The sequence below is a fragment of the Athene cunicularia genome, assembly GCF_003259725.1.
Source record: "Athene cunicularia isolate RWA chromosome 5 unlocalized genomic scaffold, athCun1 chr5_part3, whole genome shotgun sequence".
Classification (NCBI taxonomy): domain Eukaryota; kingdom Metazoa; phylum Chordata; class Aves; order Strigiformes; family Strigidae; genus Athene; species Athene cunicularia.
The window spans coordinates 7,380,035-7,399,705 of NW_020799103.1; the positions used below are offsets into that span (position 1 = coordinate 7,380,035).

At 39.0% G+C, this 19,671-nt stretch overlaps 1 protein-coding gene across 12 annotated transcripts in view; it reads right to left on the reverse strand.

The window, feature by feature from the left end:
- The window catches only part of NAV2 (neuron navigator 2), a 417,220-nt gene that overhangs the window by 77,185 nt on the left and 320,364 nt on the right, over nucleotides 1-19,671 (reverse strand). For all 12 annotated transcript variants that reach the window (XM_026850748.1, XM_026850747.1, XM_026850744.1 and 9 more), the window contains one exon: nucleotides 12,038-12,160. In XM_026850748.1, coding sequence (XP_026706549.1) covers nucleotides 12,038-12,160 — 123 coding nt within the window. The remainder of the gene's footprint in view (nucleotides 1-12,037; nucleotides 12,161-19,671) is intronic.

Consider the following 19,671-nt stretch of genomic DNA (forward strand, 5'->3'; position numbering starts at 1 on the left):
GGGGGGGGGGGAGTACAAACCCCAAACCCTTATTTTCTGTTTTATCCCAGTGCAATAATGAAATCACAACAGTTTTAAATCAGCCTCTCATCTTTCTGTCCTATTTCAACATTGGCAGAATGTGGTCATCTTGTTAAGGCTGAGCTGTGAAGTGGTGTCTCACCTTGCTATCAAAGACTTAACACAGACTAGTACTGATAAAGACAGCTCTATTAGTGAATTCCTCTAGAATTAAGCAGTGGTCATTGCATATCTTCGTTTAGAGACTTTAATGAAGTGAGCGGCACAAGGGACGATAGGATGAAAGAAAACCCAGATTACTAGTTAGATTAATGCAAGCATTCTTATTTTGTATCCTAACAGGCGCACCTAGAAAAGGACGAGGAAAGTCCTTGCCTTCAGTATCAATAATAACGATTCATCTGGAAAACCACTTTCCCTCTAATATGGGATGGTGCTTTGGCTCATAAAGATTTTTAAAGACACAAAGGACAGACTTCCTAGACACTAGTTACAAGTCAGTAAGTGCCAGAGATGTTTTCCTTATAATCATTTTATTTTCCTTGTGTCCCTTGAATCCATTCTACTTAAGTTATAGCTACAATTCACTATTCCTGAAAATGTCCAAAGACAGTTTTTTTTCTCCCATGATCTCACCCAGCCTCACTTAGCCAAGCTGTAAATTACCTTCGGCTCTCAGTTTTTTCTTTCTAAAATAATCCCTTGTTCCTAAATGATTTGATAACATATACATTGCCATAATAAACTTAACCGCATTGCCATGTACTGCAAGCTCCCTCACTGCAATGGTGTTAAAATATAGAAGTGAAATCAGAGACTGATGTAATTAAATAAGAGGAGACTGTATTCAAAGTGGGGAGCAACTTTAAGATTCAAACGCTTTTCATGAATGAAGCTGGGTTTCAGTAATTCATTGAGGACAAAGGTAGACATGAAAGCCCACCATTGAAAGCAAAATGCATTGGCTGGAAAGAAATAAATGGCTGCAAGAGAAAACAATTTGGTAGCATAGGGGAAGATGTAGGAAAGGTAAAATAACTGGGTCAAGTATGACTGGAATTGTGGTGGTGGAGACTAGAGAAAACATATGGCATGACTCACAGGAAAGAATGATTATTTTATCAGTCACGTGTTTAGCTCGTTACAACTAATGTAAGGTCAAGCCCATAAAAACATGGTGAGAGAGAGAAACAGAATGTCACTAAATCAAGAAACAGTCAGAAGCTACTGCAGAAAGGGACCCAAACTCTAAACCACAGTATGGAAGACACCTCTGCTTCTACCTTCTGGATGTTGGTGTTGGAGGCCAAACCACCCAGCATGTTTTGATCAAAAGGAATGTCAAGCAACTTAATGGTGCCATATGGCATACTTGCTTTGAATCTATACTAACCAAAAAATGGCTTGGCGCTTATCGTTAGGAGACAACAAAGAATTTCAACAGAAATCACAGCACAGAACTCATATCTTGACTTCAGTCTGAAATCAGTCTTCTGATTTCAGAAAATTTCTGTCCTTCTTTTGCATGCACATTTAATATTTATGTATAAATGCAGATTTCTTGCAACCACCCAATCCATCTTATGAGTCCTTTAGTTCAAAAATGCTCTCAAAGCACAGATGGATAAATTCTCTATCTAGGAGCAGACAGAGAATACACACACTCCCAAAATATGGATTAAGTGCAGTATAAGGCTTTCTTGGATGAACATAACCCTCTGTGAACTTCAGTTGGCACAGGACACTCGTATTACCTTCCCAGAGGCTCATGATGGTGATTCTTCCTTCTCCTTTTCCCTCTCCTCTCTTTCCATAGAGATACACAGTTGTCTACAAATACATCTCTAGCTATTTCCTGATAATATTCCCTTCATCCCTTCTACATTCAAAACAGTTCAGTTTTGCAAATGCAACATTATGTTTCAGACATCTCCGAAAATAAAAGTTAAATCTTTGCATAAAAATGCAAATGAAACATAAAAGTACGCATGTGCATATCAGATAGTATCAAATAACACCAATAGTTTCAAAGAGATGTTTAAGGCATTAAGTCATGTCACGAAGAGTATTTCTAGCTGCAAGTTTCATAACAAGAATAAATCAATCTCGACAAAGAACATGAAAGAGGGAATAAAACCTTTTTGAACACTCAAGGTGGTTTGCTCATTTCCTCTGAACCAAAACGAATGAATTAGTTGATATATATGAAAATTAACTTAGGCTAAAAACATAATCAGAGAAGATAAAACTTTAAAGTTAAAATTAGATTAAAAAGATAAAAAATATTACTTGGGGCTGATGAGAGCACATGGTAACTCCAGAGTAGCTGCTGAGTTGAGCCTCTGTCAGTTAAGAAACAACAACAAAAACCCCCATATAGTTAAAAAGAGCTGACCTCAGCCCTTGGACTTTGCTCAGGCACTAATCAGACTTCCAGTGTTTAGCGCGGATCCTCTGGCTACTCATTGACCATATATACCTGGACACACATAAACATAGCCTCTAGCTGTGTGGTAGTTACTTGGGCTCCCCCTGCTAACTCTGCACACAGGTTTCACACTGTTCCAGTATCACTTACGTCCAATTAATTAGTCTCAAATTGCAGCAATCCAGATGCAAAATTAGATGCTTTATTTTTAGTGAGAATATGAAAAAAATTTACTAACAAAAACATATTACACATGTTCTCATAATACTGCTGTACCAGCACAATGTAGCTCCAAGTGTTTCCACTGTAGAGCTGCAGTTATTTATCCTGGCCAAACGTATATTTAACTGTATATACTTTAGCAACATAACACTATCATGTGAAAGCCTGCCTGTTTATATAATAGCAGAGCATTTTTAAGCCCCATGGAGCTGCATTAACACTGGGCTGTTTAAGCCTCAGGATGTTGGTGCTCAACTCCGATAGATCAGGAGCAAAGTCACTACTTGTTCTGTGGAGTCTCAGCTTCACTGTGAATCCTATAAGCTGTCATAAAAAGGTCACAAAGTCACATTATCATAGTGCTGGAAAATCCCTATACCATGAGGAAGCTGAGGAATGGAGAAGAGCAGAACAGGACTCACAGATAAGAAGGGTACGGAGCCCCAATATGGAATTGCTTGTTGGCCAGCAAGGAAGCTATTGTGGCACCAAGGAACAGCCTGATGTAAATGCAGTAGCTCCAAGAATCCCGGGGCAGCAAAAATACAGTTATGCACTTCTGTCCCTGCCATTCCACTTCCTCAACACCCCTTCTGCAAAATGCAGCTCAGCTGCCCTCCAGAGCTGGAAAGTCCTTCCAGTGGGGACAGACGTTCATTGCACATGGTCCATACACCCCGATTTCTGCACTTCTGTCTGTGTAGATGTGCATGGGAAATGAGACCTTCCCTTTTCTATGAAAACTCAGTTACAGTTGGTAGGTAAGGTCTGTGAGAGGAGGGAAAGCAGTGCACCTCTGTGAGCCATGGAAACAGGGAGTGCACCTTCATTTTATCTGAAAATATCCTCTGCCTCGATGAGTGCTAGGTCAGGGACACTTTGGTTTCTTTTCACATCAGTCATCCCAGAAGTATCTCCCTTACTTTATTACCTTCTTAACACAAGAGTTGCCATTCAGGACAGGTGAAGGAGATGACTGCTTATGAAATACATCGCATTTTCAATATGAGCTCAAAGTTGTAATCCCTTAAACTTCTCCTGCTGTGCTGCAGATGTGGATGTGTATTGGATATACAGGGCTATTAGTACCATCCAATTTGAAACATTTTAGTTAGCTGTGTGAGTTAGTAGTCTCATGTCCCTGTATAGGCAATGGATCAAAGCATCTGGATATCCTGAATTCCTTGGAGGCTTCTCACTGATGATACAGAGGGTGTCCCCTCACCACATCTGCAGTGCCATGTTTGAAAGCTCTTCACTGGATGGGACAAGACTGGGAATAAATGACTGAATATTCGATAAACATAATCAATAGAGTAAAAAAAAAAAAAACCAAAAACCCAAACAAAAAAACCCAGGCCAAACTAAAACCTCCAGCAAAACTCATAAGAGCATGCACAAAGACATGGGCATCCTATATTTGGACTCAGAATTTTGATATCATTTTCCAAACAATACAATTACAGGAAACATTCAGCCACTAAACAGAAAGCTTAAAGTCAGGCTATTAACATTAATATTCCTATTAACATGTAAGTCACTACTAACAGAGTATTATTATAATCACAAGAGCATACATAGCTGTAAGAACAGAAGCAAAAAAAACTAATGAAAAATTCTAATGAAGTTTTTCCATACAATTATAGACAACTTCAAAGCTCAAACAAACTAAGAAGGGCAAACAAAGACCAAAGGGAGAATCTTAGTTTTTCTGGTAATGAGACATTTAGTAATACACACAATATTTGAAAAAAATCATCTGTCTTGAAATTTGCTTTAACACCAACAGTGAGCTTCCATGCTCGTCAAAGAGCCCCAAAGTGACATTTTTCTTTTGGAGTCTGACAGCTGTCTGCTATTAGTTTTATCTATTCAATCTCCAAATCCCAAACTCAGAGGTTACTGGTGTAGGTCAGTTGTGAGACTATGTTGACTCTCTTGCCATTCGACATGGAAAACCAAATAACAAAGTCTGCACTATGTCAGCAAGCATTTCACATTCTTCGGTTTGTCATGCAAAGCACAAAGACCCTGATACAGTTCAAAATGGTCTTTGTATCTACAATCTTGTTTACCCTTGGAATACAAGCTTAATTTCCCACATGCCTAAAGTGTTTTAAAAGCCACTTCATACAACAGAAAAGACAGTGCTAATCTCTGGCAATGGAACCAGAAATATTGAGGGTTTCAGAAGAGACTCCAAATCAGCAGTTAGATCAACTTTATACTTATACACATAAAGTGGGTGTGTATGAAAGGAAATGTCACTTCAGGAAAATCTAGTTCCAGTGGTGTAGGATCATGATTTTTGCCATCCCTAGATGCAAATTATTCAGCTCCTTCAATCAGGCAGCTTCTCCTATTTACACAGAATCAGTATTCACAATTCTAGAAGACGTAAGGTCCTTTAACCTGTACACGTGCCACAGTGCAACCTTCTACGGGAAGAGACAAACCGTTCATAGTAGAATATACGGGCAAAACCAAAGTCCTAACTTAGCTATAACAAGTTGCTCCCTTGAGGCACCTGCCACCTTTCATTACCTTTGTAGTGAACTTCAGCTCCTGGTTTAAGCATTTTAACTAGATGCTAGAGCAGTGGTGAAAATACCCCCTAAAATATAAAGGAATGAAGAATCAGAATCACGGCAACGGGCATGACATGAGGAAAAAGGTTTCACCAAGAAATGAAGTTTCTAAAGCCTAGACCCAGCCTCTCTCTTCAGTGTTTACATCTAAGCAAAAAGGCAGTTCTGAAGCAGGGGTTTAAACTGTAGTGATAGACAGGCATGTCCAGATTGCCTAATCTACTAATTTTGGAGAGAACAGCTTGAAATTGCGGGGTGTTTTGTTTGGCTGGTTGGTTTTTAGCGTTGAGTGGTAGAACTGTACCTCCTAATTGGAATAAAGTTCTTGAGAGAGGCAAGGGACTGCTCTCAAGTGCCTTGTGCCTGTGGAGCTACTAAAAGAAGAGAAGAACAGGATCATTCTGGATTTGTACACACAGGTCCTACCTGCTGCAAAATCTGCTTTTCTCTGTGGCCACAGATACATGGAGAAAGGACTCTCCCATAGGAAAACAAATTGCATTTTAAAAAAAGTCAATTAACTAATAGGCAACAAACTGCTTCAAGTACCAAACGCCCTTCACATCAACCATACATCTGCTATTGCTACATGACACGGTAATCTAGAACCTGGATAGAAATTTTTAAACAAATACAATTTCTGCTGAAAAATTATCTACTTCCATAAATTGTCCTCAAAACATTTTCCAGCCATCAAAGAGCTCCCAACCTCACCAAGCTGATTGTTGGAAACAAACTCTGCTGATCATCACGCAATGAGTAAAATTAGACCAAGCCTGAGAAACAAACAAGTGTGTCCAACCTATCTCTGTTCCATTGTGCCTCTCTAACTGACACTACCATCAAATCCTACATAAGTACTTCCCAGAATACAGTATACTTCATCCAGTGTACTATACATAACCCCAAAAGTATGTGCATGGGGAAAAAAAAAAAAAAAGTATTACTGTGCCCACTGAGTGAACTCACATGCAAACCACAAAGCTGAGAAGAACCTGGTTACCCAAGGGGGGAAATTCTCACAAAACCACTTAAACTCTGACCTTTTCCTTCTCATCTTCAAGGAGTTCTATAAAGCATCTTCAAAGAATAAACCAGAGTATTAAAATAATAACTCTGGTGGATATTAAAAACCATAGATTTAATAAAGAGACAGGCTTTACAGCCTGTAATAATTTGATCCTTCTCTCCACTTAACCCCTCCATGTTACACAGGTGATAAATCATCAATCTCTCTCTTCTACAGCGCACAAACATCACACCATGCCTTTCCTTCCTAAATTTTCCTCGGATTTTCAGGTATTATCTGATTTAAGAGTTAGTCTAAACTATTAACACAGCCTGTTAATAGCAACTGTTCTTCAGCTTGTATTTAGTAATGAAAATTTCTGCTTCTGTTTCAGACCTGAAGAAAATCTTGTGTGCCCAGAAGTTTGTCATCTTTAGCCCACTGAAACGGATCTGACAAAAGACGTTGCTTCCCTTGACTAACCTCACCTTGTTTGAAAGTGGAAAATCTTTTTTTTCCTTTTAGTACTGATAACTTCAGCCCTCGGGTATAGCTACTATACTTTTGCTTTCAACTACTATTTGTTGCTTAACTTTGCAATTACTTTATGCAACCTAAACTCACTTTGGACTGCAGCTTGTAAAAAAATTCCTCGGAAAATAAAAGTATATGGTATTGTGATTCTAATCAGCAGATCCCAAGGCCATAAACTTCAAAGAATCTTTGCAATGTGAATTTCCCTGTTTTTGAGAGTCAGTTTTCAAGATAAATGTGGGATCTTTCAAAGACAGAGAGATAGGTATCTATAGGTACCAAGGTACAACTTGCATTTCAGAAGTAGTCGTATTTTTTCTAACTAAGTGATAAAATCCAAACAGATGGTCCAGCAGAGTAGGTCTGTTAGGCATGAGTAATTTCACCAGTCCTGTGACTTTGCTGTTAAGCAACTCTATGTGGGCACATATTTACAAATTGCAGTGATTCACAGGACAGATACAGTGAGCAATGAATGCTGAGGTGTTGGCACTTACTTTCTGATCTATATTATCTTAAAACAATTTAGAGACTTTAAAATTATTTTCTAGAAAACTATATTTAATTCGTACATAGGATCCTTATATATGAGTGTTCCACTGTCCTAGCAAAAAACCCCAAACCAACAACAACAAAAAACCCCGCAAAAAAACAGAAGGGAAAAGTAGAATTTATAAATTATTTTAGTCGTAACAACTGAATGCAAGTACAATTGCCAGGGCTTTCTGGAAGTGAAGGAACTGTCAAGTGATGGCATGAAATCTTCCTGGTAGAGTAGTAACAGCTTGGCAGCAACTTTCTTAGCTGAGATCTCCTGAGGTCTGCAGATGATTTCAATGAATATGGGTTGGTTACTCCTCCTCCTGACAGAAAGGACATCCTCCCTCCACAAACCCATTCACATGAAATACCAGACAGATCTCCCTGCAAGTTCATTTACTGTGAAACTCCACAAACACTTATGTCGACACTCCTGAGGGAGCACTGCAGGAGCAGGAGATGCTGTGCAGGAAGGAGATGATGGGAATTCCACTACCGTTATCTATTTCTATGTATTTTTAAAACAGTTGGGTCCATCTGATGTTTAAGATAGAACTCAATCATGTTTTAACATTTTAAGACAAAGACTATCCAGCCTATGTGCCTATATGTGTCTATTCCAGACAAATTTTCTCTGTTTTGTACCTTTTCTTATATGCATCATGTTACCACTGCTAGAGTGGCAAAACCACAGTAATGTTGAGATGGGCAGTAATGGGGTAGTATTGCTAACAGATATTCTCTGTGAATAGAGGACTGAACTCATTTGTAAAGGCAAGAAATGCAGACACCTTCATTTAATTTTAGCTGCATTGTCTCAGTTAAGAGGAAAAACTGAAAATACATGCTCAGGACTTAAAACTGTCTTATCCTACTATAAAACTACAGAAAGGATACCTTAACAAAATTTTCTTTTTACCATGGTCTACAAAAAAGGATATTGTAACACTTTTCCATGGTCTATAATAAAGTAGCACCTATAAAAGAAGAAATTTTGATGCAGCTTCTTATGTGATACCCATCAGCACCGTGTCCGTAATCCTGCTTTCAGTGGAATTTGCATCCTTCCAAAAGCAGTGACACCTCCTTCCCTCCCCACTTCTCAGAACAGGCCAGTACTGCCCCAACTTGATAGCCTGCTTCAACTCGCTTTTCAGCTCTTCTGAAGCCTGATCGAAGTTCTCATGGTTATGAAGGCAGTCCAACAATCTCCCTCCAGCCCTGAACACTAACCCATACTTTCAGTAATCTCATCACTGTAACAATATTCAAGAAATTAAATTGCAGTTAGTGAATTTAAACATACTCCAGTCAAAGGGTTTTACTCCATGAAGGCATGTGAAGTGCTGTCTACCACCTGAGCCAAGACACATAAATAACCTTAAACTGTTCTTATAAATTGAAAAATAACAGCAAAATACTACTCTTCAGCTATCTTTGAAAGCTGTAATTCTTACCATTTGCAGAAATTACTATAAAGCATAGCATCTGAAAAAATCTGCATTCAATGAAATTCTTATTAATAGTGATATATCCATGCTCTGCATGGAATGTCCTCTGGTTTTCTGCTCGGTTTCTGCTTTACTCCCAGCTCTTTCTTCCTGGCCATCTCCTCTCCTGGTTCCACGGTTTCCTCTGGGATTATCCAAAAATTTTGCCAAAAGCAGGAAATGCTACCAACTGCCAGGAGCCAGCTTCAGTCACAAGTCCTAAGAGTGAAACTGAGTACAGTCTTGTTTCTACGAGTGTGACAAGAGTGTCGCTGTAGTCATCACGGATCTGAACCATGATACAGAAACACTCTTGAAGAGCATGCTCAGCACCCGAGATGTGTGTTACCTACGGCCCACCAATGCTGTAGCTGTCGGAAGCACCAAGACAACGTAACCTGCTATCTGCTGAGACAGGTCCTCAGAGTCAGAAGCTGGGAAGACCTTTTTATGCCTCACGCTCTTATGCAAAGACATGTAATGAATGCAACCTCAAATTAAACTGTAAATGGAAAACAATCCAAGTTAATCGTGCTGGGAAGTAGTTATTTAAGCACTTAATCACAGAGGATTTTCTAAAAAGTCATATAGACATTTCCCTAATAGCAGCACTAAAGTTACTCTTGACAAGCTCACATTCATTAATACAGTATCATGTCCTATTCACAAGGATGTGATAAATCAGCACAGGTCTGAATTATTTTGTCTAAATAATAAGTTATACAAGCAAGCAATTACAGAAAGATTTACTCAAATCTAAGTTTCAAACTTCTTCCCTCTTATCTATATGTATAAATGCAAGTTAGATATATGACAGTAAGGGCAGAATTTACTGTCAGATCAAGCAGCTGCACCTGACAATGTGAAAACAAATAATCAGATGGTATACACCAAGCCCATATATATATATGAGACAAACTCATAGGTGGCTAATTGTCAACCTTTAAAAAAAAATCACAAACTAAATAAAAAGGCATTTTTAGTACTTTTTTTTTTCATTAAAAACGCCTTTGTTCTATGCAAACACAAATTGTCTCAAAGTGAATAAATAAGCTCAGCTGTGTTGTGCAATGATTCCATTAACCTTGCAATCAAGCATTAAATTAAATTGCCTTGTTTGTATTTCCCTGCTGCAGGGGAAAATGTACCTTCTAAGGTCTGTTTTATGTTACCAGAGCCAATGAGTAAAAGCTTCACAACTAAACTTCTATATACAAGAACACAAGAAACTAAACAAGTAAGCATACTGAAAAAATGCCTCTGATAACTTTTTAATGATTAACCTTATACTCTAAGGTTCACAGCCTGTCACACTCATTCTCCCATGCATTCAATTAACATCTGCTTTGAACAAGTTAAGCTTCATACGCTTTCTAGGTGTACTAATAAAGCAACTCAGCACTCCTGCTCGCTGCCTCCATTCACAGAAAGAAGAAAGCGATTCATTACTGCACCATTCTATTCAAATCCTTTTCCTTATGCCAATTTTCACCCTGGAAAACTGTTGCTCAAACCAAGATTACGTTTTTGTTTAAACTGCACGTCATGATCACCCAGCAACCGAAGAGGAGCTATTTTCAAATCACTACCCTATTGTCAGAAAACTCTGCGTAAGGTGAGTAGGCTTACATTCTAAACAGAAAAGACTAAATCAAAACAATAGAGAATAATGCCAGCAACCCTGGGACCAAGGATAATTTTTCTGTGATCTCATGTTGCAGCAAATTGTGAGCCATACGAAGTCTTTATAGCGTGTAAAGTCCAGCCCCTCCATGTGAACCGAGAGAATGATTTTCAAAGCTGAAACAATTGACATAAATTAGGGATTGCATTTCAGTGTATCACAATCCCATTCTAAGGGGGATATATTTAAACACACAAATAGTCTCTCTTGTTGAACATGCATAATGGGTCCTTGATGTGTGGTGGCTTCAGGGAAGGAGCTTAGCCAATAAATTATGAGAATAATTTACATGCCAAGAGAAAGCGTTGTAAGCACAGAAAATATTGGACAGGGGAAGGAATCAGTAACAAGGAATGCATCACTAGCTCTCCAGAAGGCTGACTGTTACTTAAACAATAATATAATTCATATTAGACCAATTCTGTATTGTAAACAGATCGTTTCTGTTAATGTGGCAATGTTCAGAAGCCACAGCAACAGATGAGGATGATACCTGATTAGCCTTCAGTTGCATCACCAGGCAGCAATGCCTTCACCCACCGTCAACCAGGAGCCAGCGCTGTTGGCTGAGTACGGGTTTCAAGTCACAAATTTCAGAGAGAGATATGAACTCTTGAAAAATCCAGGCATATTTTGCAACTGGCAAGCATATGTTGACTCGGTAATTGAAACTGAGCTGAGGTTCTCTGAGAGGTTTTATCTCTTTTGTTTTGATTTACCATCCTGCCCTTTACTAATATCAAGAGGACACCGCAGCAAATTTAGTATGGTTTTCTTTGAACACAAGGCTACATTCTCCATCACTTCTATTTTCTTAGTAATCTGTGCATCACTACCAAGAAAGTATCAGTCATATCAAACGCAGTCAACTGCATTATGTCCCTGGAAAGACTTATTTATTGATAACAAAACAAAAGGTAAAAAACTTCTAGTTCAGAAACGGCTTCAAACCTGTAACTCAAAATCCATGTTTTATACTTAGGGGCCCCTCATGAAAGGAAAAGGATGCAAGCTCACTTACTACATCAACAGTAATGCTCATCACGCTTTGGGTTTGGAAGGGAAAGAAGTAGCAACAGGCTGATGCCATTAAAAGCAAAAGTATCTCAACTCTAACAGAAAACAGGTCTCATTACTGTCCATTTCCCCAGCTTCCTTTATGATTGCACTCCCATAAATTATGGATTTTTTCTCATCTAATTCTTGATCTTTGGCCTTGACCACTCACACTGAATCACTGGATTTGGAAGAATCAGTGGAAATATAGAAGTTTTACGTTTTCTTATGTTGTGTTCTGCCCACAAAAACCCAGATAAGATTTCAGCAGAGCAATCATAAGACAGAAAGCCAGCATTTATCCTGACACCTCTGTCAGCCTAAAATACTCTGGGAGAAGCTTATGTAGCCTTATTCAGTATCTGAATTGCCAAAGCTTATTTAATCTCATAGATTCCATAAGCATTAAATACAGCATGAAACAAATAATCCATTATCTGCAAGTATTTGCTGGATGAGACTTACCTGTCAGCATCTCCGAGTCCCAGTGAAGTGTTACGCTGCATGGTCTCCCGCACCGCAGCCATGCCATCAGGCAGCCGGTTTAGCCTTCGAGTATAGAGGCCCAGACCACCATCAGTCATGTATCTTTAAAAGAGCAAAACAAAACGTCATGTTTAGTAAAACAACAAAACATTCAGATATTATGGTAGCTCCTATCTTCTGCATGTTTTTAACATATTATTAACATAATATAGTAATTTCCCCACTTATAAATTAAGAATCCCACTTGGAATATGAAGCAAGGAAAACTTTATTCTTCATTAGATCAGAGATATTTTGTGCTTCTCATTGTTCTCCCCTGCATCCTGCACTCCCTCTCATCCATAAGAATTTTCAGTTTAACAGTGACAAAGGAAGAATTCTTAACTTTCACTAAGGATGCCTAGATGGAAGTAATTTAATATTTGTGCATGCTGTCATTAATGATCCCTTCCCATCAAAAAAATGTGTGGTTTATACCATCCTGAACTGTTTTGCGTGGGCTAAAACAACATGATGGAAATCTCAACCCTTTTACAAGTTAACTGCAAAAATCGAATTCATCCTAGATTTTGTCAGTGATCCATGAACAGTAGTAGCCGAAGAGTAGCCCAAGATTTACTGTGAGAAATCAAAGTTGCAACATGAATGAAAAGGTTTTTTTGACCTTGTTTTGGCTCCTACATTGTACTCTGTCTGTAACTGTGACCTAGAGACATCTGCATTTAAAAAGTGTTACTATTCTTAGATATTAAGACGTGCCAGGTGTATGTATCACAGCTCACAAATTGCTAAGATAGCACATTTCTTACTTTCTAGTTTAGACAAATGAAAAATGAAACTTAAATTGAGCAGCAAAGATGCATGGTGGACAAGAACTGATCACCAGGAGCAATTCCTCACAACATGCAGATTGTGTCATCCAGCATTTTTGGAGAAGCCTGTATCAATGCAGACAGCAATAGCCATTATGCGGTGTCACTTCAGGACGTGGTGGTAACCAAGAAAGGGAAGTTTTAAAAACTGTCCAACTACCCAGCACTTTGCTTTAGTTTATTAATATTTTAATATACTAAAACTGAAATTAAGAAGTTACTCCAATCTTCCCTTCTTGAATAGTTTTCTCAACGAGCTGCCCTACATCACTATCTCAATAATGTTTAAATTATTTTGTGGTGTTTCACAACAGTAGTATGTAAATGAGTTCCAACTGTCAAAATAAAAGAGGATTTATCTCTTGGTTTAGCTTAATTTCTTTAAGTACTTCTGACTACAGATATATGTGAGCTAGCTTTAAACTAGCAAGGCAAGTCGCATTCACCTCTCAAGACGAGCGAGCCCCGTGCTACCACCACTGGTTCGTCAGCCCAGGTACATCCACATGAGCAGCACTGACAGTTGTGTAAACACACTGTAAAGATTTTCATGCACCTGAGACTGAAACGACTCTAAAAGCGCTAGCAATACACCTGCTTTCTCTGGCAAACTGTTGGACATGTAACATACCTCACCAAGTTTGGAGTTTATGGGATTGTATCCTCTTAATCCTTTAGCCACTCTTAGCAAATCGACAGCAGCCCACAGAATATCCAGATACACGGCACACCCTCCTCTTGCTTAACTAGGCACAGAGGTTTTTCCCTAACAGCGAGACACCCTCATCCGCATCAAGAACGGACAGATGCTCCTAGCTGCAGCCACCAATGCCTCTGCCAGCAAGACGTTACTGCAACAGATGTACTTCACTTGAGTCAAATTCGATTACTACATTTTTAAAAACAGGATGGCAGAGAGTCAAGAAGCCTTGCACAATCTGCTGGTTAGCATTTCAGTCAGATGTATAAATCTGCACAGGGCCTTCCCAGGAAAAACCCGGAGTCTCTCTAGGGAGTCTAACAAAGAGGTTGCTAAGCTCAGAAAGTCAGACACAAGAGTATTCTCTGTTCAGCAAATCTGTGGGGACATGATTCTCCAAACTCATAAACAAAGACTACAAAACACAAGGGGCAGTTACACTGCAGCTCATGTGGAATTTGCCTTAGGTCTAGCATTTTAACTTTTGTTTGACATAGTATAAATATTTTATTGTGGAAGAGTATTTTTTCCCTAAGCTACTAAAATAAAAGAAAGGGGGGAAAAAAAGTGGAGCTTGAGACCGTATCGTTATACAAACAGGCAAGCAGCATTTTGCAGAAACGTCTAACGTACATACACTAATTGGTTTACTGCACATACTTGTCTGCACACGAAACACGTTTTTGTATGAATACCCGTTGTACACGCACTGGAAAACGCAGCTTTTGGCTTTGCTGTCAGATTTCTGGCATGTGACTAGTTCTTTGATAAAAAAGAACAACTACACCTGAGATGGTTTGTTCTCTGTACTTATTACTCAGAATTCTAACACTCACTGAATATGTGAAATTTAATATATTACTCTTTAAGAGTTAGCCATGCTGAAATCAATGGAAAGCCTCTTCACTAGCATCAACAGATTTCATCCCCTACGTAGCAGCTCAGCAAGATGCTAGATTGGAATAATTCGGCAGTTGCATCAAACTGAAAACTAACAGTCAGTTTTCATTGGTTTGAAGCACTCATAAATCTTACAGAAGTCAATGGAACCTGGATGCCTTTGGCATCTTTGACAACTAGATTGTGAGTTTTTCTAACCAAGACCCTGTAAAAATGTACATAGATGACGACTTTTACCTGCTATACCAACAGGACAAGTTTCTTACATGCCAGAACAACACAAGATAGATTTTTGTGTTTTGAAACAGGTTTGTGTAATCACAGATTCAAAGTTTTATATTTTTTTTTTTTTATTACACGCAATGTCCTCTACCCAGTAATGTTTAATTCCAAAAAGATGCCAAAACCAACGATGCCTCAAGTCCTGCATGCAACAGTGAGGTGAAAGAAGGAGGAAAGGTACTAGTTTATACATTCTGTGGAGAAAAGCACATTTCCAATAAATACACTTGAAAATAAATTTTAAAAAGTAAATTCTCTTCTATCCACTGGTTATTACAAAGTAGATTAAAAGTTACTGGTGCCACAAACTTCCAGCCATTGCTTTCTTTTCCTTCTTCCTCTTCATCCCTTCACACTTAACATTGTTTTGGCTCTCAGAAACCATCTTGCCTTTATGAATACAACGTCACTATTGCTGCAGATTTTTGCTTTATGAGAAAGGAGAATATATCGAAGGTGTATTTTTCTAAAGACAATCCTGTAAGTTTTTACTCAGGGAGGAATAAAACCAGGAAATACTATCCTGCCTGTGTATAATTGTAACAGTATTCAACACTAACTGAATTTATTACCCTGTCATACACCTACACAATATGGAATGCCAGTATGCTAGCCTCCGCTCTACAATGACCCACTCCACTCCAAACAATTGTATTAGGCCAGTTATTGATTAGGTGTAACTTTTCTTATTAAAAACCATGACAAATTTGTACTAGATGCCTTGCCAGACTCAAGACTCATTAAGAACTCTACAAGCACATTCAGTGCAAAAACAAGCACTTCAAAGTATGATGAGGAAAAAAGCACAGTGTCCAGACTCTGTGACTTTTATACAGATGAGTAAATTCCACACGTTCGAAAAATTTAATAGCTTTAGGAATGGTACCAACAGCCAATGGGGAATGACTGTCTTTAATGAAGTCGAATATAATAACGCTTAATGAATGGACAGTGAGGATGGTTAAAAGTAGTTTCTGATCTTTTCAGAAAAAAATGCTTAATACTCATCTCAATAGTTTCACTCTTCATCAGCAAAGAAACAAAATTAACCAAACTTCTCTGAATATGAAAAGACTCAGGTTGAACAAGAGCAGTATTATACACTTCTAACACACAACTGGAACTTACAGCCCACTTTGTAGGTGACACTTTTTTCTGTAAGAAAGTGGCTCCCTGCCCTGTATTACAGGCATAAAGTAATTTGTTTTGGAGTTCCCTGGACAATGTGGACCTTTGAACTTCTCTTTTCTTTATCCAGATACGCCTTTTCTGTGCCTCTGAAATTCTGAATGCTGTAATAAGTCCTTCCAAGTGCAATATTTTCAGGGTATTTTTGATGCTGAAGTGATTTATTTCCCTTTCCTGAAAGGCACGCTGAGGAAACAGGAACGGGTTATGTCAGGGATCTGTAAAACCCAGCGGTCTGAGTCACTTGTCTTCTGTCCGCACTCCCTACTTACCCACTTATCCAGCCAGCCAACAGCACACCTACTTTTATGGTCTGACAACTCTACCACTTCATATATATTCATTTCACTCCTTAATGTATGAATACGAATTTTCCAATTTTGAAAAGAGATAGCCAAGAGACAGGCATTCTTTACTTAAGTATTAGAAACAGAAGGAGCAGCAGGTCAGTCAGCAGCACACAACACTCCAGGCAAGCCTACCCTGACCTGCTCAGCATCACATGGCTCCCTGATCCCAAATCCACAAGCAGGAGAGCAGCAACATGCCCCAAAACTGGAGCTGGCTTTGGCAGCCCAGGTGCTCCTGCCTTCTTCTTGGTGCTTTGGATTCAAGGTTAGTTTGGAAATAGCTGCCCAGGTGCCTCCTGGCAGCAGATCTGCCCAGAAACCCAAGTGCTTCAAACCTGAAGAAACAAAAAACTTATAGGAATTACAGTTTTTGGATTATTCTGTGCACCAACATCCGCTTTGACACGCCAAAGCGTTCTCTTTTAGCTGCAGCAATAGCTCTGTTATCCTTAATGATTTTCTTTAAATGTTTCTTTTCACTAGGCTTCATCTGCCTTGTCATTACAGTCAGTTAAAACAAGATCAAGAGGCTTAAGAAGCTTTGAGTATCAAAGGAGTCTAACTTGGCCATTTGCTATAAACCAACAGCAGAAAATTTTCCAATGCTGTTTTGGAAATATGATGAGACCAAAATGATCCTGCTATTTCAACCAGGAATATATTCCAAATCTGACTGAAAAAGAAATTCTAGCCTAACAGCAGGATGATGGCAACCCCAAATTTCTCAGTTTAGTATGAATTTGGTCTGTATTTTCCATTATGACATTGGAATTAGACTGTATGACCTTCCCCCATGTTTCCCCACCCCAAGTCTTTCCACCCGTTATTCTTACCTGACTACTCTCTGTTACAATGCCCACCGCATTGGCACAGTACTTGATCTCTCTAACCAAAGGGCTGAACATAAACCCCGTCTACAAGGCCTGTTGCTGGTTTAAATTCCATTCTTTTATCTATGGAATGTCAACAGTGGTGTACAGGAAAAGGATTAGGTCCTGAGCTTTCAGGTTGGGACTGCAAACTCAACACCCAAATCCTTAACATTAGACCAAATATCACCTTTCAGGTTCACAGAAACATATAACCTATTGCTTATTTCATCCAAAATTTATAGACTTTTAATAATAAGCAATAACTACTTGCAATTAACAAACTAACAAATGAAGTATGAATTGTTTTGAAGATGCTCAAACCCAAAAGTGGAGTAAATGCAGAAAAAACACTGACTTGCAGTCTCAAATATCCTATCACTTCTTGGAAGAAGCAGATACCTGTTCCACTAATGTGTAAGACTGGAAAAATGAGATTATGCAAAACTTAATAAATTTCATAGTTTACTTGGAGAAACCTCTCACCTGTAAATCACTAATCACATGAATGGTAGCTGCTTATTCTCACTGTCCAAACCAGTCCAGACACTACACAAGTTCACCCCCATTAACTACTTAATCCTCAGATCTTCTTCTGGGGAAAAAAAAAAAAAAAAAAAAAAAAAGAAGAAACCTACAGAAAGAAGTGGCATCTGTGAAATCAATACTTTTCTATTTGGAGATGTATTAAGACTGCCTGGCATACAAGTCATTTGGCAGCCATCAGGTAACACTTTTATGGCATTGCTGCCCAGGGCTAAATTTATTTCTACTTATCTTCTCAGCTGGGTCTCCCTTTCAAGAAGTCTGCAGGCTTGTTGTGATAAACTTGCATTTGCTAAGGGAAGGATTTCCAAGGACTGTGTAGCCTGGAAGGGACTTGGGTGGCTGCTGTCACTCCAGGTTAGATCTCATACATGCCCCCACATCTGTTCCCTCCAGGACAATGGCTTCTTACCATGCTTCTGAAGAACCCAGTTTCCTGTGGAATTAGCAGTCTTAAACAGATGTAGTTTAAGAAAAACTGTCAGTATATAAGAAAAGAATATTAGACTGAAAAAAGGCATCTCTTACATCACTGTATCCATTCCTGTTTCAGAGGAGACTCTTCTATTATATGCTCCTCTTTCCAACACTCGCTCAACCTGTCTGCCAAGTGCACCTTAAACTTAAAATCACCTTCCTCTCAAGGAAGAGGCTCGCTCCAGCATAATTTTAAAAACTCTTTTAGAAATCTTGCCAGCCCGTCCATGAAAATGACATGGATTAGGCAGTGAAAAGCATCCATTTAAGATAACTGGACTTTCAAAAGCTAGAGTTAGTAGAATAAGATTATTTTGAAATTTTTATATTAAAGTACTATTTTATGTTCCCCTTGATTGCCTCAATTTCTCTCTCTTTCTTTAGGCTGTTAATGAGACAAAAGGATAGGTTAAAGCTTTACTTCCTCCTCTTCATCTATCTTGGAGTTGAACAGCCCTTCAGAAATGAACGGAACACTGTATCTTGAAGGAGAACCCTGGCTAGGACAATGAGACCTCAAGTGGCAATATTAACTATTAACAGCCCCCAAAACAGGCTTCAAAGAAGCCAGATGGTTAACATACGTACAAGAAGATAGCAAGACCTGAGAAAACTCATGGGAAGAGACTAGGACAGGTCCTCCCCAGATTTCATGGAGGAATTTGGACAGTGACTCTTCAGTGACTTTTCTAGGAGACACAAGAGCTTCATTAGAGCATTAGGACTTCATTAGAAGAATTTTTCCCCTTGTAACCAAATGACCTGCAAAAGCTTAATTATTTTTAAACATATAGTCTTACTTAACTCTATTTATTGCTGTTTCCCACGTATTTCCCAAACTGTATCTTTAATTCTGAGCGGGTTTAGTTCAATTCCGTGAGACCATCAAGTTAATCCTAAATTGTGTGATTTAGAGGCCTTGGTGCAGAGCTGCAAGAGGGGCCTGTATGCAGGAACTGGGCCATAGCAGATGCTAAATCTGGAGTCTACCACAAAGCCTCTCTACCCCAAATCTAATCCAGCATACCCAGATCGAAGGTGAGCAGCACAAAATATTAATTAAAAATACCCCTACTCCCTTCTCTGTGTGACGAGATTGAAATCCACATTACTCATCTCACAGAAGTCATCATCTGACAAGCGGACTACCCTAACATTACCACCACACTAAATGCTCTCCAGAGGATGGGAAAGGGCATCGGTGATACACCTGACTGGAGCGGGGCCAGTGAAACCCAAATGGGTCACTACACTGGAAGGTTCTCTCGGACAAAGGGGAGTAAATCACAGCACAGCCGCTGCAGCATTCAGCAGGAGGAAGGGCTAAGCCCTGGGGTTCCAATTCCCAGATGGTTTCAGAAATCTGCCCAGTCATTCGCTAACATAAAACGAATGACCCATCCTGGGACAGGTGACCAGAGACCGTAAA